Source organism: Patella vulgata, chromosome 6, assembly GCF_932274485.2.
Source record: "Patella vulgata chromosome 6, xgPatVulg1.2, whole genome shotgun sequence".
NCBI classification, from domain to species: domain Eukaryota; kingdom Metazoa; phylum Mollusca; class Gastropoda; family Patellidae; genus Patella; species Patella vulgata.
The window spans coordinates 66,400,878-66,425,849 of NC_065884.2; the positions used below are offsets into that span (position 1 = coordinate 66,400,878).

The 24,972-nt window shown below is 35.5% G+C and overlaps 1 protein-coding gene across 1 annotated transcript; it reads left to right on the forward strand.

The window, feature by feature from the left end:
* Positions 1-123: 123 nt before the first annotated feature.
* On the forward strand, positions 124-16,655 carry LOC126824488 (poly(A)-specific ribonuclease PNLDC1). Its single transcript, XM_050553722.1, has 15 exons — positions 124-303; positions 1,693-1,744; positions 2,898-2,971; positions 3,121-3,154; positions 4,059-4,134; positions 5,702-5,749; positions 6,452-6,546; positions 8,226-8,326; positions 9,231-9,319; positions 9,719-9,801; positions 11,125-11,185; positions 11,830-11,899; positions 13,119-13,204; positions 15,933-15,997; positions 16,604-16,655. The coding sequence occupies exons 1-15, from the start codon at positions 225-227 to the stop codon at positions 16,653-16,655; spliced, it is 1,065 nt and encodes a 354-aa protein (XP_050409679.1). The 5' UTR covers positions 124-224.
* Positions 16,656-24,972: the final 8,317 nt, after the last annotated feature.

Consider the following 24,972-nt stretch of genomic DNA (forward strand, 5'->3'; position numbering starts at 1 on the left):
TGGTTCTATATGTAATAAATGTGAAGATATCTTATCATACCTAATATCTTTATTTTCAAATAATATTTACCAAGAGAGAAATAAAAAGTATTTTTAGTTCAGTTACCTCCCTTTAATGCAAACTATCCAAGGGAGGCTGCTCCTCAACATTTTTGGACTCGATTTTCGGTTGAAATTTTAGAGCTGGCCGTTTTGATAAGAATTTTTATGCCAAATTGGCAAAGATGTGTGAAGTTTTAAAATCTAATTTTGAAACCCTTTTCCCATTAATAGAAAATGCAATAAAGCAATGCGAATTTGTAGGTGATATATTTAAAAAATCGAGTCACGGATGCCAAGTCAAGCCCTAAAAAAATATGTTCATGTACTGTAGGCCCGTGTGATAGTTTGAGTTGACTCCAGGTGTGTGTTTTCTCCTGGGCATTTGCCTTAACAACGAAACTATATCTACTTCCTGCGGTGTGAGTTGGTTCCTTATCACTGGTCAGTACAGGAAAAAGTATATCATGTACTTGATTAGAGTTTTGTCATTAATAAACATACTTGTTATCGTGTAGCTGTTGTTTTGTTTTAGTGATCAGTAGTTACACGATCAACGGATCAAAGTTGATTGGCTTGAAATTGATACAAGTTCTATCGTTCGTGATTTGTTGCCGTTGTTTTTTTTTTAGTGATTAGTCGTTCTACACACGTACGATCAGTGGAAACCATACAAATTGATGATTGGCTTGAAATTATCAATTAATTCACCTCCAACGGAAGATTATTAAGGCCTTTGATATTTCGTGGCTTCATTTATCACAAATATAAAAGTATGGAATTTCTTATTCCGATTTCTTTAACATAAATATAGATTTATTATACCATCCCATACATTCAAACATGTATGTAGAATGCCCAAATACAAGAGAGAATGTTCGCATTGTGGACGGGTATATATACTAAATAATAATGATAAAGATCGTCAATTTGCATCCTCTCGTGGTGGTAATACTGTAAATATCGGTAGATAATAGTGTATGATTTGATCGTAAGAAAATCTTAGGGGAAATCCTATCACGAGGAGTCAATGCACACCGCGACTGGAACGGTGTGAGTTGACTGCTACAACTGCGCATGCGCCAAACGGTAATCACACACCAGGAACCATCTGAAACTGCCACACCCGCTGAGCCCCTTTGCCTTCTATTATGTTGTATAATGATTGAAATGGGGTTAGGGAGAAAATGTCATCAACCAATGGAAATGAAGATACAATCAATGGCCTATCCAGAAATCTTTTGATCAGTATTTTCAGTGCTGGATTAAGATTATGTTCTTGATAAAGTGAGAGAGAGAGAGAGAGAAATGGGGTTTAACGTCCATTCGACACAAACTAGGTCATTCGGGACAAACACATGGTTCAATTTTATTTCCATAATTCGCTTGCGCATAGGGGTCTTTTGCATTGGGAGGAAACAACGAGGTTGGACAGGCAACCCTACTCTTTGTTACGTACAACCAGGGACTCAATGACAGACCTTATGATACAGCGCGCACGTGCTAACCATTCAACCATCTAACCCCCTCTTGATAAAGTAGCTAGGGTTTAAGTATATAAATTTAAAAACAATTTACTATTTATAAATTTCAAACTAATATACCACACGGTCTCCCAATTACTATTGATATTATTTTATTATATTATTTTAGCACTAGATACAGAATTTACTGGTCTACAGTTTGATGAATCATGTAAAGCAAGGTTAGTACCATGGCTTCCATGTCGGCCGAGGGCCTTGAAAACTGACCGAAACTGGATCAGACCCATCAGTGATTCTGCATGCCGTAAAAATAGCTATTTTGTGCTAAATCACAAAATCCCCGGACACTGAAATTTTTCCAGGACAGCGTCACTGCGGCTTACTTTTTTTTTTAAAATTCCAACTTTCAAGAGTTCTTTTACGTGCACACCAAGGTGTACACAGGACCACCTATTATTAATCGACCAGTCCGAATGACTATACACTGTCCTTGCCAGACCCTCCATCCTGCACCACTGACAAGGGGAAACCATGCCGGAAAGTCTTCAATAACAAAATCTTAGAGCTAGAAACTTTTCTATGTGCTTTGTGTCATATAAATTCGATCGAAAACGAGCAACATTTTTTGCTATACTGTAACAAGTATGAAGAAATACGCCAAGCCCATTTATACCCAGCCTTCTCGGCAAATCCTAAGATTTCCTACAATTTTATTAATCTCTTTACACCACCAAAATTGATTGCCAAGGCAGTGGCTTCATATGTGTTTTTGGCTTTTGATAAGAGAGCTAAATCAAATATGGTGGCAACTACATGTAACTGAAACCCCTTCCATTCACTTGATTTGTGATATTTGTTTATTTGGTGCAATGTCTATTTTCTGTCTTGTCCGCAGGTTTATCTTGTAGATTTTTGTTTTGCATATAGTGCGGTCCTCCTGCACTTACTATTTGATATACATGTACAGTTGTACATGTAGTATACTGTTTGTATGAATGTATTGAGTTGTCTATGTAATATGTATGATTGAATGTATATGACTATGTCTAAGTGTATATGTATGCATGCTGTCCTTCATGGACGTTTTGATGCAATAAACATCTATCTATCTATAGTATTATACTATATGTGTTGTCCGTTTAATGTAAGATGTAAGGTTGTATGTGTGAGAGAGTGTACACTCCAGTGAGAGAGGTCAGTTGACTTTTGGTTGTAGTTGTAGTTTTGATCATAGTGAACTGGAATAAACTCTTTTACAACTTATATTTCTGTCATCTAATAATTATATGAATAGGCTTAAGGCCTATTAAACATTTGAACACTCTTTGTAAAAATGATGTGAAATAAATGGCATACTATTTATATATTTTTCAGTTTGTTTGATACAAGCGAAGGCAGATATTTAAAATTAAGGAGAAGTTTTACACAGTTTACTATCTGTCAAATAGGTGAATACATTTACATGCTATTTATTTTTAACTTGGGGTGTTGGGGACTGGGGTGAGGGTTGGATGGCCAAAGGATTAGTGCATGATGAAGGTCTGTCATTGAGTCAACATTTAGCTTGATGTCAATATTGTTTTGTTTTTTATTACAGGTCTGTCAGCTTTTGTAAATATCAAAGACAATAAGTAAGATATTAACTCTAACTCGGACAGCAATTATGACATATTGTTTATTGTTTAAAGATACATTCCCGCGTACAAACTGGGTGGTTTAATGGTATATATGGACTAAAAACATATTCAAACTAATTAATTTGTCATAATTATGCTTCAAATCCTTCTCAAACATTGTAATTGCGAAGGAATGCCCTGCTTTTAAAATTCGATCATACCAGGTCATGTTTACATCATGTCTTGGAAGTCACAGGAGTATTCATTGCATACATAAGACGATGTTGTCTTCAATCGCTTACTATTTATTACAAATATCGAAGCCTAATTAAATTCTCGAATTATCCACTACCCGCGTCATTAATCTAAGACAATTGATTATATTTAATCATCGATGCGATCCGGATTATCAGCCAGTTGATTGATTTATGGAATCTGCCGCCACATGATTAACACTCGATGTAATTGTAATGGTTAATCCAGGATAAATACGATTAGAATTTTAAGATTTTTTTCCGCCATTTCTCAAATAGAATCGCCAGTACTGCAAAACGTTATCGCCAAAATCAAATTTTAATCGCCACTTTCATAATTTTACTGCATGGTGTGAGGGATTAGCCAATGAAATCATCTGTTACTGCGACTTCTTGGCGTGCAATGCACGGAACTGTGGGTAAACCACTAGAAACGTCAACGCTGATTGATTAATCAATGATTGACGTCATAGGGTCAAAGACGATTTGTACGACCTCTGATGTGACCTTTTACTACAACCGGTCAGATTTTCATGTAGTTTTTATCGAAGGTATAAAAAGACGAAACGAAATATAGATCTGTATTTTAATATCAGATTGGATATTAACTATAAAAGTTAGCCCATGTGTTTTAGATCAAAGGAATATGATATTTATTATTACAGGTATGAAGCCCACACCTTTAACCTTTATCTCTTCCCACATGCTTTTGGACCCAGTGATGTTAGATTTATGATTCAGGTAAGTTGCATATATAAATTTCAATTTAATTTGACCTGTTGCGGCAAGTTCCTCATCATCATTGTGATTAAAACACAGATCCTATTTTGTTACGTTTTTATAGTTCAAAATTTCGTTTTACTTGTCTTTACTACACTAGGATCTGGAAGTGTTGTTATCATTGACGTGTTTTGGATGGTGTGAGGGATTATCCAATGAAACGGTCTGTTACGCTGAGCTTTAGGCGTGTTTAGTGGGTAATTCACTAGTAACATCAATGTGATTGGTTAATCAAATGTCTGACATCATAGGGTCAAAAGCCGCTCGTATGACCTCTGACATGACCTATCGCTACAACCGGTCAGATCTTCATGTAGTGTAGGCCATCGAAAGTATAAAAAAACGAAATGAAATATAGATCTGTATTTTAATCAGATCGGTTCAACATCATAGGGTCAAAAGCCGCTCGTATGACCTCTGACGCGACCTATCGCTACAACCGGTCAGATCTTCGTGTTGTGTAGGCCATCGAAAGTATTATAATCAGATTGGTTCCTCATGTTCTGCTTTTTCGGGATACAGTTGGTTCCATTGAGTAGAATTCTTCAGGTAACCATATTATATAGAGTTTATATTGGTAAACACATGTTATATTTCGGGATACAGTTGATTCCATTGAGTAGAATTCTTCAGGTAACCATATTATATAGAGTTTATATTGGTAAACACATGTTATATTTCGGGATACAGTTGGTTCCATTGAGTAGAATTCTTCAGGTAACCATATTATATAGAGTTTATATTGGTAAACACATGTTATTTATTTTGTACACGAGGAGCAGTCCATTTGCTGATTACACTATTTTGCTTGAATACACTATTTTGCCTATAACGTTTTTTAGGACTTCGAATTCTGTCTTATGGTTTGGATTGTTCGTACTTGGTTTTATTTTATTTATAGCACGTTTTCATGAGTTAACAGGTTAATGAATGAAGCGTGCTATAAATGACTTGTAACATTGACAGCTATTCAACATGCTTGTTGTTATTGCACAGAAAACCCACCCCACTTCTCTATATGATTTCTACTAAAACTAGTGTAAACCAGCAAAAGTGTGCAATAACATTGAACATGTCTAGTTATTGCACGGTTAAGCTCCACCCAATCTACTAGAGGGAAAACAATCTGCTTATTCAACGAAAAGAACAAAGGAAGATTTCCCATCCATGTTACAAGTATTGTTTCACTACGGTGCGGAGCGCAAAGTGTCTTTAAGTATTGAAACCTTAGGCTTCTGGACTGTGCCTCAGCCAAAACAACGAAGTACTTCTACCCCCTCTGGTACCCTTAGGGTTCAGTCTAATCAACTGTATATGGATAATATGTACAGCTCTGCTGTCAAGATTGGCAAATTTGACTGCAATAGAAACCTGCTTCTGAAAACTTTAAAATCAGTTTATAATTACTTTTTTGTGGACTCTGACTTTCGTTTTTGCTTTTTTTTCTGTTTGCTTAAAGTTCATAACATTAGATATTGATTAGTTTATTACCAGGATTTATTTGCACAATTTGTTTAATTTTTTTCAGGCATCAAGTATTTCTTTCTTGACCAAACATAATTTTGATTTTAACAAGGTAACTAAATCATAGATAAAATAATTTAACATGAGCCTTGGTAAATGGGTTGTAGTCTGCATAACAGTCAAATAGAAAAGGGTTTAAAGGGGAAAGCTAACAATTTTCAACAACGTTTCCATAAATTTCAAATATATATTCAGAAATAATGGCCTTTGTAACACAAGCAAAAATGTTTTTGTAAGTGAGAAATTAATTTTTATTACAACTTTTTTGCTTGTGTTACAAAGGGAATTATACATTTAAAATTTATGGAACCCTTGTTGAAAATCGTTGTTCTTCCCCTTTAATGACTGCTTACTTTGGTCATTTTGAGAGTAGTCCCGAAATGACCTAGTTTGTGTCCCTAGTTTGTGTCCCTAGTTTGTGTCGAGTGGACGTTAAATGCCATTTCTCTCTTTCTCTCTCTCATTTTGAGAGAAACATGATAAATTGTATATGAAGGAGGGGTTAAAATTTATGTTTTATTTATAGTTTGTATATGAAGGAATACCATATTTAGATATGGAGGAGGAGTTAAAATTAATGTGATCTTGTGTATTATTTATAGTTTGTATATGAAGGAGTGCCATATTTGGATATGTAGGAGGAGTTAAAATTAATGTGATCTAGTGTCTTGTTTATAGTTTGTATATGAAAGAATACCATATTTAGATATGGAGGAGGAGTTAAAATTAATGTGATCTTGTGTATTATTTATAGTTTGTATATGAAGGAGTGCCATATTTGAATATGGAGGAGGAGTTAAAATTAAAAGAGCATATTTCAAGAAAGACCATGTTTTCAGGTTTAGAAAGGTAAGCAGTATGTATAACATTTTGTTAAAAGAGATTTTGAAAACCTTGTAAGCAACAATATTCATGAATTGTTTTTGTAGTTTTTCTGTATATATTGATCTCATAATTCTTGTATTACTGTATTAGCTTGATAACGTTGAGAGAATACTCTTCGAAATGTCGCCCAAATAAAATTAAGTAGCTGTTTTTCCATCAGTATTTTGTGTATTGCTCTATCCAGTTACTAAATGCCTCTGAAAAATTAATATTATGAAAGTTGAATCTCTATTAGTAATATCCGTCCAAAAATGGTTCAATTCCAGTCACCATTTACAAAGATATGATGAATTGACAATTTGGCAACCATAGGCAAATGTTAGGTAAAACATTTAGATGAGATTATTTTCATAAGGTACAATTTTATGGAAACTCTTTGTTCATCGGTGAGATTAGTTGAGTTTCTATTGTGTAGGTTTAGTTGTAAATGGCCCCCTAATCAAAGAAAGGTGTTAAGCTTTAAATGTATTTGATTCTTATCTTTGTTGCATATTCTGTATATATTTGCCTACTATTCACATTCCTACTCATTTCCTTGATAAAGACGAGAATATCCTCGTCGAAACGTCAATTAGTATTAAACTTAGTAATTGTGTATCCATAAAATTGTACCTTGTGTTAATATGTTTAATTACTAAATGCCAATCAAAGATAAGATTATTTTCTATTGATATTTTGTTTTTGTTTTCTTAAGTTAAATTATCAATCAGAGTACATTTTAACGTGAATTAAGCCGTGAGAAATTTGATATTGCAGTTTCCAAACCTCCCTTCGAATTCATTTAATCTTACTCATATAATAAGTCCATTTATATCGCACTAATTCCAAATATAATCGTACTCATAACGCTACAAAAAACACAATCACTCTTGCAAATATTTCTCAAATAAGTATGTTTTCAATTTGGATTTAAAGGAGTCTAATGATGGACTGGATCGAAGATTTTCAGGTAGCGAGTTCCACAAGGAGCTGAGTTTAAATTTTGGGACAAGGTTGTTCTTAGGATTTGATCTTAGATTTTTCGATGGCATGTAAGCTACCACAAGTTCTCTCAGATAAGATGGCATTTCACAGTTTACGCATTGATATGTAAGAGATATCAGATCAATTTGAAGTCAATTCTCGCTTGCACTGGAAGCCAAGGACAGTGGTGATACTGTCTCTCAAAGGGGATCACGATGGCTAAGTGGGTAAAATGCTGGCTCGCTAGCCTGGAGGTCAGTTGTTCGATTCCTGCATTGGCCGAGAAAGTTCATCCAGATTTTCCGGCGAGGTTTCCCCTTGTCTAGTCGTTTGGATGGGACGCAAAAACGAGGTCCCGTATACACATTGGCGTGCACGTAAAAGATCCTTTGGCAATTGGAATTTGATATAAGAATAGGTTGTAGCGCCGCTGCGCGGGCAAAATTTCCCTTATAGCACACTGTATGGCGTACGCCCGTCTTCATTAGCCCAGTTTAGGAGCAGAACAGTAGAACGTTAAACCCCATTTCATTTCATTTTCATTTCATTTCTGTCTCTCAAAGGAGTTCATGTTACAATCCACGCTGCCTTGTTTTGTATGCACTGCGGTTTATTTATTGATGTTTTATAAAGTAGAAACATAGAATAAAATACTATTAACTTTATTTTTATGGTTATAGAGAAGTAGATGAAGAAGAAATACAATGTATATGTTCTGAGATCGCTGAATGGTTTGTTAGAAGTAAAAAACATGAAATATATAAAGTTGAAAATAATTCAGGTTAGTTTCATATTATTGATATACAATACAACCAAATGGATGAATGGCACGTCGGGGTGGGGAAAACAAAACAACCATAGGCTCTGCTAATCAAAGTACATTCGACATGAATGGTTCGTTAAAAGTGAAAACATGAACTATATAAAGTTGAAAATAATTCAGGTTAGTTTCATATTATTGATATACAATACAACCAAATGGATGAATGGCACGTCGGGGTGGGGAAAACAAAACAACCTTAGGCTCTGCCAATCAAAGTACATTCGACATGAAACTTGGCACTTGTTGCTTGGAGAGAGAGAGAGAGATGAGGTTTAACGTCCACTCGACACAAACTAGTTCATTTCGGGAATGGTTAGCACGTGCGTACTGTATCATATAGTCTGTTATTGAGTCAACTGGCGCGGTTTCGATTCCCCGGTTGTACGTGACAAGCAGTAGGGTCGCCTGTCCAACCTTATGGCTTTGCTCTGGGTCCTCCGGTTTCCTCTCACTGCTAAAGACCCCTACGCACAAGCAAATTATTGAAATAAAATTGAACCATATGTTAGTCCCGAAATGACCTAGTTCGTGTCGAGTGGATGTTAAAGCACCTCTCTCTCTCTCTCTCTCTCTCTCTCTCTCTCTCTCTCTCTCTCTCCAAGATGGCTGTGATGACATCATGCTTGATTCCTGGTCCATAGTACTGTTATATTTGGTTCCTGGATCCTTGGGTGTTACACTAAACTTGTTAGAATTCCCATATCTTTATTACTGAAATAGGCAGAAGAACTACAACATAAGGGAGACAACTTATATCTACATAAATATAAGGATTCAGACCACAATAATATTCAATATACCATGTAATGACAATACGCTCATATATATGATATTCTGGGTTTTAAATGTTGTCTTTCCTTAGATACAAATAAGACAAATGCTTATCTGTTGCATACAGAAATTAGAACCAGATTTCCTGATGTCTGGACACATACAGATGAGGCTGATAATGTAGGTATTATTTTACGTTTGTCTTCTCATTCTGAGACATCACCTGTCCAACCTCGTTGGTTTTCTCCAGTCTTTTGGTTTCCTTCCACTGCTAAAGACCCCTACGCGCAAGCGAATTATTGAGATAAAAATTGAACCATGTTAGTCCCAAAATGACCAAGTTTCTGTCGAGTGGACATCAAACCCCCTTTGTTTTCTCCTTCTGAGACAGGTGGTGGGTCCTCCGGTTTCCTCCTACTGCTAAAGACCCCTACGCGCAAGCGAATTATTGAAATAAAATTGAACCATATGTTAGTCCCGAAATGACCTAATTTGTGTCAAGTGGATGTTAAATCCCATTTCTCTCTCTACCAATACTGGCAGTAGAAGGTCAACATTAATATTTTCGTTAATTTACAGATTATTGTTGAACATGTTACATCAAGTCGAAGAAGTGAATTAGAAGATTTAGATTTAGACACCAGAAAACAAGAAGAACAAAAGTTAGTTTAGTATATTACAAGGGCTGGCTGAAAAGTTCTAAGCCTGAAAAGGATAGATCAATTGGGATGAAGCAAAGTTTTGTCATCAACAAGTACAATCATTGAATGAATCATAGACATAAGAACTGCAAGTATAGTGCACCAGACCATCTTGTGAACCTACCCATTGCTATCAACCCATTTGATCTATCCTTTCCAGGCTTAGAACTTTTCAGCCAGCCCTCCCATAATATATTAGTAGATATTGAAAAATCCCCGGACAACTGCAGTACAAAAACAGACTTCGGTTGAAATGAGAGGTAGTTTATTCATCTTCATAAAGTTTCTGGTTAACAGATCCTTTATCGAATGAGCGGGAATTTTTATATATCTATAAAAGTCTTCCCCTCTCTGGCGGTACCATTGTTTGATCCTGCAGCTAACCAGCCTGTCCAGCCTCTGCTACTCTTTAAAAGAAGCATTATGGGAGATTAGATAAAGATTTGACTGTTCTCGTTATCATATTTAAATAATAGATGATGTAAATAGAATATGCTGAAAATTTCAGTCAAATTATTCCACTCTGAACCGAAATATTAGCTTTTGAATTTTAGGCTAGCCCCGATCATCATTATTAAAGTCGGTACAATAAAAAAAAAGTCTTGATTATCCATTTATTTATTTAATTATTTTTCAAAAAATGTATTCCAATCCGCTAAATATCACAGTTGAATATGGTCTGGATAAGTTAATTAATTTCTAATTAATAATTTTTGTTAAATTTTTATACCTTGGTTCAGTGTTTTTAATGATGAATTTACTACAGTTTAAAATTTGAGGGGGTAGGGGGTTTCCGGGGTTGAGTGGGCTAACTTTAGATTATAAGGTCTGTCCTTGAATCAAGTGGAAGGGCTTCAAGTAGGGTCACCTGTCTAACCTGGTGGGTTTACACTGTGTCCTCCGGTTTCATGGTCGCCTGTCCTCGTGGGTTTTCTCCGGGTCCTCCGGTTTCCTCCCACTGCTAAAGACCCTTACGCGCAAGCGAATTATGTAAATAAAATTAAAAACCATATGTTAGTCCCGAAATGACCTAGTTTGTGTCGAGTGGACGTTAAACCCCATTTCTCTCTCTCTCTCTCTCCGGTTTCATCCCACTGCTAAAGACCCCTACGCACAAGCGAATTATTGAAATGATATTGTACCATATGTTAGTCCTGAAATGACCTAGTTTGTGTCGAGTGGATGTTAAACCTCCTTTCTATCTCTCTTGTATTGTCAGGAACACCTGAAATCCCTATTCCAGACCTGAGTACCTGGGTGTATGAATATGTTTGTAAATTTCAGACTTGTACAGGCGATGTTGGGATTCACACGAGTGTTCAGATTACTTCAAGATTATCAGAAGGTATAATAAACATGCAATCTGATTGAAATACAGATCTATATTTCGTCTTTATTTTTTAATATTTTCGATGGCCTACACTACATGAAGATCTGACCGGTTGTAGTGAGTGGGAGTTCACGTCAGAGGTCATACGAACAGCTTTTGACCTATGACATTTAATTAACCAATCAGCGTTGATTTTTCTAGTGGGATATCCACAGTTCCATGCAACTCAGGCCAAAAACTTTTCGTAACAGACCGTTTCATTGGCGAATCTCTCACATCAACCAGAATGTGGGTAATATAACAACTCAATCCAGATCCTAGTGTAGTAAAGACAAGTAAAACGTTGAACTATAAAAATGAAACGAAATAGAATCTGTGTTTTAATCAGATGGTAAACAGGGAGATCAGTCTACATTTTTGTTAAACCCTTTAGCACTGTATACGAGTAAAATATTGACGGCCGATGGCATGGATGGCCGAATGCTTAGTGTGTGCGTTCTATATCACAAGGTCTGTCATTGAGTCAACTGGCGTTAACGGGCAGCTTCTGGTTGGTCTAATAATGAGCCCTAGTTAAAGGCAGTTTGGGGAGGTCCAAGTTCTAAAGGGGGTTAGTGAAGTAGAACTTCATTCTTAATGTAAATGTTTTATTTTTTAAGCCTATTGTAGGACACAATATGTTATCAGATCTGATGTTAGTTTTTGATAAATTCTACAAACCACTTCCAGGTTAGTCTTGTTTATTTACATTAAATTCTGCTTCCTTTTAATCATAAAATGCATTACCTTTATTGTGTTAAATTCCATTACCTACATTGTGTTGAATTCCATTACCTTCATTGTATTGTGTTAAATTCCATTACTTACATTGTGTTGAATTCCATTACCTTCATCGTGTTAAATTTCATTACCTTCATTGTATTGTGTTGAATTTTATTACCTTCATTGTGTTGAATTCCAATACCTTCATTGCATTGTGTTAAATTCCATTACCTTCATTGTGTTGAATTCCATTACCTTCATTGTATTGTGTTGAATTTTATTACCTTTATTGTGTTGAATTCCATTACCTTCATTGTGTTGTGTTGAATTCCATTCCCTTTATTGTGTTGAATTCATTCCCCTCATTGTGTTGAATTCAATTCCCTTTATTGTGTTAAATTCCATTACCTACATTGTGTTAAATTCCATTACCTGCATTGTATTATGTTGAATTCCATTACCTGTATTGTAATGAATTCCATTACCTTCATTGTGTGAAATTCCATTACCTTTATTGTGTTGAATTCCATTACCTTTAAAGTTTTGGTTCTAAAAATATATTCCAATCTGTACCAAAATTATGTGGGATTTATGAGGAGGTCGATGGGGGGGTGGGGTGGGTGGGACATGGTAACACTGTCCTACATAATTTGAAAAGGAATAGCAACAAAATACATTTAATTTTTACAAATTAAACGTGCATTATGCCATCTTATGTGTCGGGTTGTCATCAGTTTATAATTACTTTTTTATGGACTCCGACTTTCATTCTTTTTCTGTTTGCTTAAACATACATTATGCAAGAGCTAAATTTGCGCATTGCAGGTCTTTCTTTAGGCCTTAAATGTTATTAATTACACATTAATTAACTTATCCAGACCATAATCAACTCTCGATGTCATCTTATTTGTCGGATTGACACTGGATTTGAATCTGATCTGCTGCTCAACGCCAATTGATGATTAAATCAAGAAATGGATAATCAAGACTATGTTTTCTATCGTACCGACTTCAGTAATGATGACCGAGGCTAGGTCAAAAAATCAATCGCTAATATCTTGGTTCAGAGTGGAGCAATTTTCAGCATATTCCCTTTACATTATCTTTTATAGTGATAACTGCCAGCTCTTCATCTGATCTTCCATAATGCATATTTAATTCATTTTTTTATGACAATGTTTTCCAGAAAAATTCTGTGATTTTAAGAAAGAACTTAACACAGTTTTGCCAAGAATATACGACACTAAACATATAACCTTTTCAGCTAAAAAGGTAAGTTGAATTTGTCAAGGTAAATATATGATCTCAGTCAAGGCAGGTAGAAATATATATACAGTATATATAGGTAGTTAGAAGATTCCATTAGAAGTAGATAATATATGTAAAAGGTCTATACTATATACCGGAAAACACCGGAAAACTACCAGAAAACACTGGAAAACTACCGAAAAACACCATGTTATACTGAATACCGGAAAACACCGGAAAAACACTAAATACCGGAAAAACACTAAATACCGGAAAAACACTTAATACCAGAAAACACACTAAATACCGGAAAACACACTAAATACCGGAAAACACCCTAAATAGGTAACTTGGAGCCTGGTCCTCTGGAAAACACCGGAAAAACCTAACTGTAACCCTAACCCATCGCTGGTCCTTTGGAAAACACCAGAAAAACCTAACCCTAACCCTAACTCACCGCAAATAGAGGACCAGGCTCTGGGTTACCTATTTAGGGTGTTTTCCGGTATTTAGTGTGTTTTCCGGTATTTAGTGTTTTTCCGGTGTTTTCTGGTATTCAGTATAACATTGTGTTTTCCGGTAGTTTTCTGGTGTTTTCTGGTAGTTTTCCGGTGTTTTCCGGTATATAGTATTGTCGTATGTAAAATAAGGTAAACGCGTCCACTCTAGATTGTTATTTTATTGCTTACATGTTTCATACAAAATTCAAAGTAATGTAGGTATAGAAACATTACCTAGAATGGACGCCTTTACTTTATTTTACTTATACGTATATAAATAGTAGGGGATATTCAGAAACAATACAAAACTATGAAAATGCACTGCTATATTTATTAGAGGTAACCAGTGTATGTTAATAACAGGCCAATTGCCTACACATGAACATAAACAGTTCATATGGGCGGCTTATCTGACGGCCCAATTTCACTCGCAAAGAGATACGCTGTCAAAAGTGAAAATGGACGTTTTTGATTTTTGTCTTAATGAGTAATTGCTCCACCAATCCTCAGACATTCAGCAATTCGTCGTGGCATGCTCCTAATCAACCGTCCAATCACGATTTGGGGCAATCTGACCCACTCCTCTTGCAGTAAAACTGCCAATTCTTGCAGTGTTGTCGGTTGACGTTGACTTCAACGAACACGTCTCCCGATCAAATTAAACGTAACACACTAAAGCAAAGATACGCTAAACAGTAAATCTTATACAAGAACCGATAGGAAAGCAAACATGGATAGATAAACCAGCAAGCGGCAGTTTTCATCAACCTTTCCTTGAAGTGTCAAACTTGACAATGAACCCCTCCCATGGGTTTGGCGCTATTGCATGTCGCATGTGCAGCTCAGTGGTTCTGTTGGGGCGACAAGTTCTTCATCTGTGAACATACTCTCAAAACAAGTCAAGTGTCCATGACTATTTATCATATCACAACCTGCATAGGTATTTGCATTTCAATACCCCCTACTTTTTTTTTGAAGAGTATATATATATATATATATATATATATATATATATATATATATCATCTCAAAATATTGTTAGAAGGATATCTCAGCCACAGCTCTATGTTAAGGTCACCGAGGTTAAAGTGATAGTTTCATTTTTTTAAGTCAATTATGCATAAATATGTTAATACAAAGCCTTAAAAGCCATCTAATCAAAACACAGATCCTATTTCGTTTTGTTTTTCATAGTTCAAAATTTCGTTTTACTTGTCTTCACAACACTAGGATCTGGAAGAGTTGTTATATAACAGGCGTTCTAGTTGATGTTAGGAATTAGCCAATAAATCGGTCCGTTACGGTCAGTTCTTGGCGTGTTCTGCACGAAACTGTGGGTAAACCAGTAGAAACATCAACGCTGATTAATTAATGAATGTCTTACATCATAGGGTCAAAAACCACTCGTATGACCCCTGATGCAACCTCCCAATACAACTAGTCAGATCTTCATGTAGTAGAGGCCATCGAAAGTATAAAAAAAAACGAAATGAAATATAGATCTGTATTTTAATCTGATTGGTCTTAAAAGTTAAAACACCTGAAAACTAATCACTGTTCTACCTTGTTAAAGAATAATCCTATTAATCCTATAATTCATGTTTGTTGAAAAATTTGCATATGTATCATTTTCAAGTTAAAACAGGGATCCTTTGACAACAACCCCCCCCCCCCCCCCCTCAAATCCCCCCTCCCTCCCCCCCCCCCCCCACAGACCCCTCCAAAAAAACCACAAATGAAGGATTGTGTGAGAACCAGAATATTTTATTGGTATGGCCTTAAACATACATTATGCAAGAGCTAAATCTGCCTATTGCAGGTCTTTCTTTATTCCTGAAATATTATCTTAATTATTAATTAGACTTTTATTAACAAAACAAGACCATAATCAACTCTCGATGGCATCGGATTTCTCTGATATTAAGTAGATAAGAACGTTTCAGACATATTTTGATTTAATCATAAAATGGAGGAGCGAGAATTAGCTTCGAACAACCAGTACGGTGATCAAAATTATTGCACCGTCTTGTCAAACATTCAAAGGCTAATATCTTTGCTCGCAATAGAGTAATTTGAATGAAATTTTCAAATTATTCATTATACATGATCTATTTTCGAACTATTATAGCAAGAATGGCTAGCTCTTTATCTAAATCGTACATAATGTATCTTAAATTTTAAAATGTTTTTTGGCCTTAAATTTTCTACTCATATATTTACCACAGAAGTTTGAAATTTGTTTATATTAACAGGGTCTGGCTGATCATGTTGTTTTAGATAAAACATCGTTAAGGAAAATTTACCAGATCTTAAACAGGTAATACTGATTTATTTATTAGGGGAAGAGAAAGAAATGGGGTTTAATGTCATAAGACAAACAATCGAAACAAATTCTAATGTTTTCTGATAATTACTTCATGGGTTATTACTTTTATGTGTTGTAAATGTTCTCATTACTGACAAAAGAAAAAATATACGACAACCCTTGATGACTGTCCGGACGTCTTAGCTTCTGTGGGCGTATGTTTCGTTGCCTGGCAACCTTTTTTTCATTCCATCCGAACAACTAGACACTATTCCTTGCTATTGCTCCTCCATCCAGCTCGACTGTTAAGGGAAACCAGGGGTCTGTTTCACGAAATTTTAACTAAGATAAAATCCAAATTTTAGTCATTTGATTGGATAATGTTAGATTGATTTTAGTGCTTAGCCAATCAAAATTGCAGTATCAACTAAAATTTGGATTTTATCTTAAGTTAAGATTTCGAGAAACGGGGCCCAGACTAAAGGGTCTTTCTCAGCCAACATCGTGTTTGTCATGCTCACCGAGACACTAGATATTATTGATATTTTGAATCTATTTTTATTTAGTCAAGAAGTATCTGAGGCAGTTTTATTTTCACCATGTATTTTATTTATTTAGTAAAGAAGCATCCGAGGCAGTTTTATTTTCACTGTTTATTTTATTTATCTAGTAAAGAAGCATCCGAGGCAGTTTTATTTTCACCATGTATAGAACATGCTGCTAAGTTTGATTTATATAGTAAGTTTAATTTTAAAGTTAATTGTTAAATGAAATGAAATGGGTCAGCATCGTTTACGGCCTACTTCTTTATCGAATTCCAACTGTCAAGGGTTCTTTTTATGGGCACACCAATTGCTTGTGGCCATTCTAGAGCCAACATGTTTTATCCGATTGACTTTAATTTTATTCACAGTGTCATGAGATGTAAAAAGTCTATTCATTTGCAGCAATTGTCCATAACCTTAACAGCTAAATTCATGATATTGTATATGAAATGTTAACCCTGGATCCAACAATGTCTAATGTTTATCTTTAATCAAGGTCAAGATCGAGGATGGTTCTCAGTCAAATGTCGCATAATTTAATTATTTAGAGAAATTAAAGTGTAGAAGATGGGGGTGGGGGTGTGGGGTAGGGGTGGTGGGGGAGAAGTAGGTAGGTTGAATCTTTACGTTAGCTTGTAAGGGTAAGGTATGTCATTGAGTCAAGTGACATGGTTTTGATGCTCCGCTTGTACCTGTCCTACCTTGTGAGTTATCTCCAGGTCCTCTAGTTTGTGTTGAGTGGTCGTTAAACCTCATTTCTCTCTATATCTCTTGTAGAAGATGTAGAATTACCACATGAAGCTGGTTATGATGCGTTTATGTGTGGTTCCGGTAAGTTATATATATAATTTATTACCTGACCCCAATCATACGTTTATTACCTGACCCCAATCATTTTATTACATGACCCCAATCATACATTTACTAGCTGACCACATTCATACATTTATTACCTGACCCCAATCATACATTTATTACCTGACCCCAATCATACGTTTATTACCTGACCCCAATCATTTTATTACCTGACCCCAATCATACATTTATTACCTGACCCCAATCATACGTTTATTACCTGACCCCAATCATTTTATTACCTGACCCCAATCATACATTTATTACCTGACCCCAATCATTTTATTACCTGACCCCAATCATACATTTACTACCTGGCCCCAATCATACATTTATTACCTGATCCCAGTCATACGTTGTTTTTGTGGTTCAGGTTAGTTATAGTATAGTTTATTGTATAACAAAGTAATAAGGGTTGAGGTGCCCAAATTTAGATTGTTGTTGATTCCATGATGTACTGAGGTTACTGTGTAATTGAACATGGCATCCGAGAGGTTTAATATATTAAGGTATTAGTTAGTACTAAATACTTTAATTAAATGACAGTCAAGATTATCTCGGAAATCGGAAATAGTCAGTGAGATAGTTGACCGTTAAATTAATTATTGGTTATGAGTATTTGTTAAGTATAAGTAGCTCCTTTTCGACAAGGGGTGTTGGATGACTGAATGGTTAGCACGTGCGCGCTGTGCTGTATCATACAGTCTGTCATTGAGTCAACTGGCGGGGTTTCGATTCCCCGGTTGTGCGTTACAAGGAGTAGGGTCTCCTGTCCAACCTCGTGGGTTTTCTCCGGGTCCTCCGGTTTCCTCCCACTGCTAAAGACCCTCTACGCGCCAGCGAATTATTAAAATAAAATTAAACCATGTGTTAGTCCCGAAATGACCTAGTTTGTGTCGAGTGGACGTTAAACCCCATTTCTCTCTCTCTCCTTTTCGACAAGATCGACTCTGGACTGCTTTGATTCTATCGTATATGTCGTGGTTGAGAGAGTAAATGTTTGTTTATCTAAGAGAATATCTTCCGTCAAAGTGGTGGTTGATTTTGAGGCAGTCTGAAGAGGTTGATACGAACAACCGGGGAAAACCAGGACCCTATTTCACAAAATTTTAACTAAAGATAAAATCCAAATTTTAGTAGATACTTCAATTTTGATTAGCTAAGCACTAAAATCAATCTAATATTATCCAATCAAATTACTAAAATTTGGATTTTATCTTAGTTAAAATTTCTTGAAACAGGCCCCGGGTTTTAAAGTAGCATTAGGTAAGATTAGATAAATGAAATAAAATGAAATGGGGTTTAACGTCCAACTGTTTTGCTCCTAAACTGGGCTAATGAAGACGGCTTAGATAAAGGGCTTTCAGTTCTCACTATAATAGTTAAGAAATAGATAATGAAAAGAGAATATGCTAAAAATTTACGTCAGATTGCTTCACTCTGAACTAAAATATTAGCAATTCAATTTTAGGCTAGTCGCGATCGTTATTAGTACCGTTGGTATGATAATAAACAAAGTCTCGATTATCCATTTTTACATTAAATCATCCATCACAAAACGTATACCAATCTGCTAAATATCCCCGGCTAGCCATGGCATCGAGAGTAGATTATGTTAAAAAAATGTCTAATTAATAGTTTATATAACATTTAAGGTCGAAAAAAAGACCTGCAATAGGCAGATTTAGCTCTTGCATATGTATGTTTAATATGTGTTGCATAGTTTATTGCTAGATTAAAGGCCATATGGCTCTATTCTTCGAAACCGTAAATGGTTCTTAAAGCACATATTAATGTAATACAGTCCTTCACGTTTAAGGGGAGCTTTCGCTCCTGCTCCTCTCGACGCACGTCGGCTTTCCTTCGAAGGAGTCATTAAAGACTCCTGCAAATTAGCTAAATCGCTCTCCTAAATATTGAGATTAATAAACTACTTTCAGTACCTGCATATATTCAAGGTATCAGGAGCTTTTTATGGCTCCCGCACCATTTTATAAACATGAAGGACTGGTAATATGAATATGTATAAAGTGATTTATATTAAATTTTTGAAATATATAGCCTACTGTATTTCTAATCAATTAGGTTCGGTGAAATAGATGAACAGTCCAATTTGAACGAAAGTCATTTACATCTTCTCAATCCATTCTTTCATTTTATTGTATGTGAATCAGCCATTACTAATTACTTCTGTATGGTCTTAGGATATGTTTTTCTTTGTTAATTACAAATGGCACCCAAAACCACAGAGTACACGACTTGTGTACTGTTTTCAAATGTTCACTGTCTTAAATATTGGATATTAGGATCCCATATTGTCACGGCAAGATAACGACATAAATATTGATTGAAATGGACCAGTATTGAATTCTAATTTGTATTTTTAATTTCAAATATCATAGAAAATATTGAGTTACAGATTTAGTTTTACCATTTAAAGTTGCCGATTGTACCTTTTTCTGATAATATCTCATTTTTCACGGCCTGATCTACGCTTAAATGTGTGGAATTGATTATTTAACATTTAAAGATACATTATGGGAGATTAGATAAAGAGCTGGCAGTTCTCACTATAATAGTTAAAAACTAGATAATGTAAAGGGAATTTGCTGAAAATTTCATTCAAATTGGTCCACTCTGATTTTAGCGATTCAATTTTCAGCCTAGCGTCAATCAGCATTACTAAAGTCAGTATGATAAAAAAAACCCAACATAGTCTCGATTATCCATTTCATAATTAAATCATGAATAGAAGACGAACAGTAAATCGGAACCTAATCCAATAAACATCGCAGGCTAGCGATGCCATCACGAGTTGATTATGGTCTGGATAAGTTAATTAATGTCTAATTAATAATTTAGATAACATTTCAGGCCTAAAGAAAGACCTGAAATAGGCAGATTTAGCTCTTGCATAATGTATGTTTTAAACATTTAATTTAAACATGCATTATACAAGAGCAAAATCTGCTTATTACAAGTCTTTCTTTAGGCCTGAAATGTTATCTAAATTATCAATTAGACATTAATTAACTCATCCACACCATAATAAACTCTCGATGTCAAGGCTAGCCTTTGATGTTGGCTGGATTAGATTCCTATATGCCGCTACTGGCAGTTGATAATTAAATCAAAAAACGTGGATAATCGAGACTATGCTGTTTATGTATGATTATAGTAATGATGACCGAGACTATGCAAAAATTTCACCCGCTTCATTCTCGGCTCATAGTGGATCAATTTGACTGAAATTTTCAGCAAATTGCCTTTACACTATCTAGTTTTTCACTATTATTGCGAGAACTGCCATCTCTTTATCTTATCTCCCATAATGTATCTTTAAGAAAACAAAATGAAAATATCAAAGGTAGATAATCTGTCAGTTGGGATTCAATCAGATTAAAAAGAGGCCCATCAAAAAGTTTACGCAACATTGACTTGTTTATATATTGTCTACATAGGATGCTGTATGATGTTGTGAAATTTTCAATTCATCATGCCTTTGTAAATTGTCAAGGTCATTGAGGGCTGGATGGCCGAATGGTTAGCATGTGCACGCTGTATTATAAGGTCTGTCATTGAGTCAGCTGGTATGGTTTTGATGCCCTGGTTGTATGTGACAAGGACTAGTGTCCAACCTTGTGGGTTTTCTCCGGGTCCTCTGGTGTCCTCCCACTACCAAAGACCCCTACATGCAGGCGAATAATTGAAATAAAATTGAACCATATGTTAGTCCCAAAATGACCCTCCCTCTCTCTCTCTCTCTCTCTCTCTCTCTCTCTCTTAGTATGTAGTCTGAAATAAAATGAAATGAAATAAAATGGGGTTTAACATCCTACTGTTTTGCACTGCCTCAGCTAATGAAGACGGGCATATGCCATACAGTGTGCTATGAGGGAAATTTTGCGCAGACAGCAGCGCTACAGCCTACTCTTATATCAAATTCCAACTGTCAAGGGATCTGTACATGCACATCAAAGTGTAACCAGGACCTCGTTTTTTCATCCCATCTGAATGACTAGACAGCTGTCCTTGTCAGGCCCTCCTTCCTGCAACACTGACAAGGGGAAACAACGGCAGATAATCGTGATGAACTTTCTCGGCCAACACCAGGATCAAACCCGCGACCTCCAGCGTCTTACTCACTGAGTCACCGTGGCTCCCTTTAGTAAGTAGTCTAATAAGAATGAGACTTAATGGGTTAATGAGTGTTAATTCTAATATCTTAATCCCTGTATAGTTCAAGATTTATAAGCCTATTGCCTGTTACCTAGTAGAGATTATCTCCCTAATCTTCTTTGTGTTCTATTAATCCATGACTAAATTGGTGTGTTTATGTAACTGTAATATATGTATCTAGGGGTAACACCTTATAGATTATAAATATGATTTTATACTTCTTTAGTTGAACATAATTCTGTAGTTATGATACTGTTGTGGATATTGTTTGTTAAATACTGTATCTACATAAAGTTCAATAATTAACTTAATCAAATTCATCTATGAATATGAAGAAACCAGTATGACAAACTGTCAACAGAAATAGAATCAAATGATATTTTATACAGATTGAAACAGAATAGCTTATTGGTTAATAATATACCGTCCGTCATCTATGAATAAGAAGAAACCAGTATGACGAACTGTCTACAACAATAGAATCAAATAATATTTTATACAGATTGAAACAGAACAGCTATCAGAATGGAAGTATTGGATATGAAGTTCAGGGCGGTGAAATTGTCATTAATCGTCTTATTGGTTAATAACATACCACCTGCAACCTGTCAAGCAACAGTGTCTGACGACATTAGCAAAGCCTTGTTTACAGTAGTCGTTCTTTGTGGTGCCCTTATTATATCTCTGATAGTGGCTAGAATCGTCGATTATTGCTACGATCGTTCTACATTAAGAGATGACGCCAGTGAAATCAGCGAACACACAAGAAAGATTATCCGGGCAAGGTTAGCTGTGATGAAATTTTCGAAAAGAGCCGCAGCAAAGAAGAAACGAATGTCAGACGCCCAGAAGGCATCGCGTGTTATTCGTCTCTGGTCAGCCAAATCTAAAAGAAGGAAATTACAACAAGTGAAAGACTGTGTAATAAATGTCGAGGAGGTGGATCACGAACAAGATAGGTCTTCAAACAAAATATCGTTTCTAAATGTTTCCCAGGTCCTCAAAAACCCAAAAGAAATCAACAAAGATCTTACACAATTGCCGAATAATTCCACGAATCTTCTATTCGCCAACGAATGCAAAGAAAAGCAAATTATAAGTGAACGTGGAGAGAACGAAAGTGATATTAGTGTAATAGAAACAAAATCTGAGAACATTGAAATTACTGTATTAAATAAACACGCATCAAAATTGGCCACCCCAAAACGATCTATGTCCGCAGAAGACATCGTGAGTAGTCAAACAAAAAATTCTTCTACGTCTGTGCCTAGAGCTCCGGCAAAATTGGAAAATAAATCAACAGTGGCCACCCCAAAACGATCTATATCCGCCGAAGATATAGTGAGTAGTGATACAAAAAATTCGTCTAAGTCCGTGGCAAAAGCTCCAGCAAAATTGCAAATTATATCAACAGTGGCCACCCAAAATCAATCTATGTCGGCCAAAAACAGTGTGAGTAATGATACAAAAAATTCTTCTAAGTCCGTGCCAAAAGCCCCAGCAAAAGTGGAAATTATATCAACGGTGGCCACCCAAAATCAATCTATGTCGGCCAAAAACAGTGTGAGTAATGATACAAAAAATTCTTCTAAGTCCGTGCCAAAAGCCCCAGCAAAAGTGGAAATTATATCAACGGTGGCCACCCAAAATCAATCCATGTCGGCCGAAGACCGTGTGAGTAGTGATACAAAAAATTCTTCTAAGTCCGTGCCAAAAGCCCCAGCAAAAGTGGAAATTATATCAACGGTGGCCACCCAAAATCAATCTATGTCGGCCAAAAACAGTGTGAGTAATGATACAAAAAATTCTTCTAAGTTCGTGCCAAAAGCCCCAGCAAAAGTGGAAATTATATCAACGGTGGCCACCCAAAATCAATCCATGTCGGCCGGTAGTGATACAAAATATTCTCCTAAGTCCATGCCAAAAGCTCCAGCAAAGTCAACAACACCTGTTGCTACAGTGCCATAACTGAAGGATTCTGAGAAGTGATTTCTGATGTGAAGGTAAACACCATGGCAACGATAAAACCGCTGACAAGGGGAAATCACGTCGGAAAATCCTGATGAACTTTCTCGGCCAATGCAGGGATCAAACACACGACCTCCAGGCTAGCGAGCCAGCGTCTTACCCACTTAGCCACTGTGGCTCCCCAGAAATTAAAAAGAAATTGATGGAAAATTAATGTAAACTTGAAGCAGATGCAGTGTTAACCAAACAAGAATAGAGAGAAATTGTTGAGGAATATATCTCAAAAAAACAAAAAAGATACTGGCCATGGACAGGTTGAGGTACACCATTTAAATGAGCATTCAACAATGTTAGCTATGTTAAATGGCTCACTTTCAGAAATAATGAGAAAAAACAACAAATCTATAAGAACTGGAAAAATCTTGTGTTATATGAAAATATGTGCTAAAACTAGACATAAATAAAGAGGAATCCTCTTCAAGTAAAAAAAAATAGATAACTTAACAAGTGCTTTAAATTCTCTTAGTATCCAACTGGGTAACAATTTGAACATTGTGAAAGAATGGGAAAATGAGAATTATAATTATGATGCAATTTTATTATGTTAGTGCTGAATCATTCAATCATTAGGCTGAAATTTATATATGGATAGAGATTTTCAAGACCTTACAAACCGAGGTAAGTGTAAACGGTTATATACCACCTTACACTGTAATCTGCGTATTATTTAATCTTGTGTATTTAGAACTAATTTCTTTCACATTCATTCAATATCAAATCTTTGTTAAAAAAATCTTTCAAAATCACCAAAAATTATCTAATTTGTACTTGTGTTAAGTTCAAAGCTGACCTTTCCATTTTGATAATGAGTGTCCAATTTAAAAGCATTTAATTTCTCGATCACTGTTAGAAAGTAAACAACCCTATTTTATTATTGATGTATAATGATTAATTTATGAATAGTGGTCAGGAAATTAAATACTTGTAAATTGGACACTCATTATCAAAATTAATTAGTCAATTTTAAAGTGGACAGAAGTACAAATTAGATGATTTTGCGTGATTTTAAATGATTTTTATGAGTTCTTAAACAAAGATTTGAGATTACCCACTCTCAAGAGCTGATTACATTTTTGTCATATTAATAAATGTCTAATTAATTATTTATATAACATTTCAGGTCTAAAGAAAGACCTGCATTAGGGAGAATTAGCTCTTGTATAATGTATCTTTAAGGCAATGGGAAAAATTAATTTACTTATACAAATAGGACATCTAACATTGCACCAAGATTTCCTTATTTTCGAAAGAACAACTCACTCGCTATTATTAGGTATCGACTTCTTACAAACAAAGTCGTTGAAAATTTTAAATTGAAGAACCTGTCACTTCAGAGTGGGACAACAGTTGTGCCCCTAGGAGATAATCAACTGGATGAAA

Coding starts and splice junctions, on each gene's coding strand:
- LOC126824488 (XM_050553722.1), top strand. CDS start 225: ATGTGTGAAGTTTTAAAATCTAATTTTGAAACCCTTTTCCCATTAATA. Junction 5,750..6,451: donor ATAATTTTGATTTTAACAAG/GTAACTAAATCA, acceptor TATTATTTATAG/TTTGTATATGAAGGAGTGCC. Junction 11,900..13,118: donor ATTCTACAAACCACTTCCAG/GTTAGTCTTGTT, acceptor AATGTTTTCCAG/AAAAATTCTGTGATTTTAAG.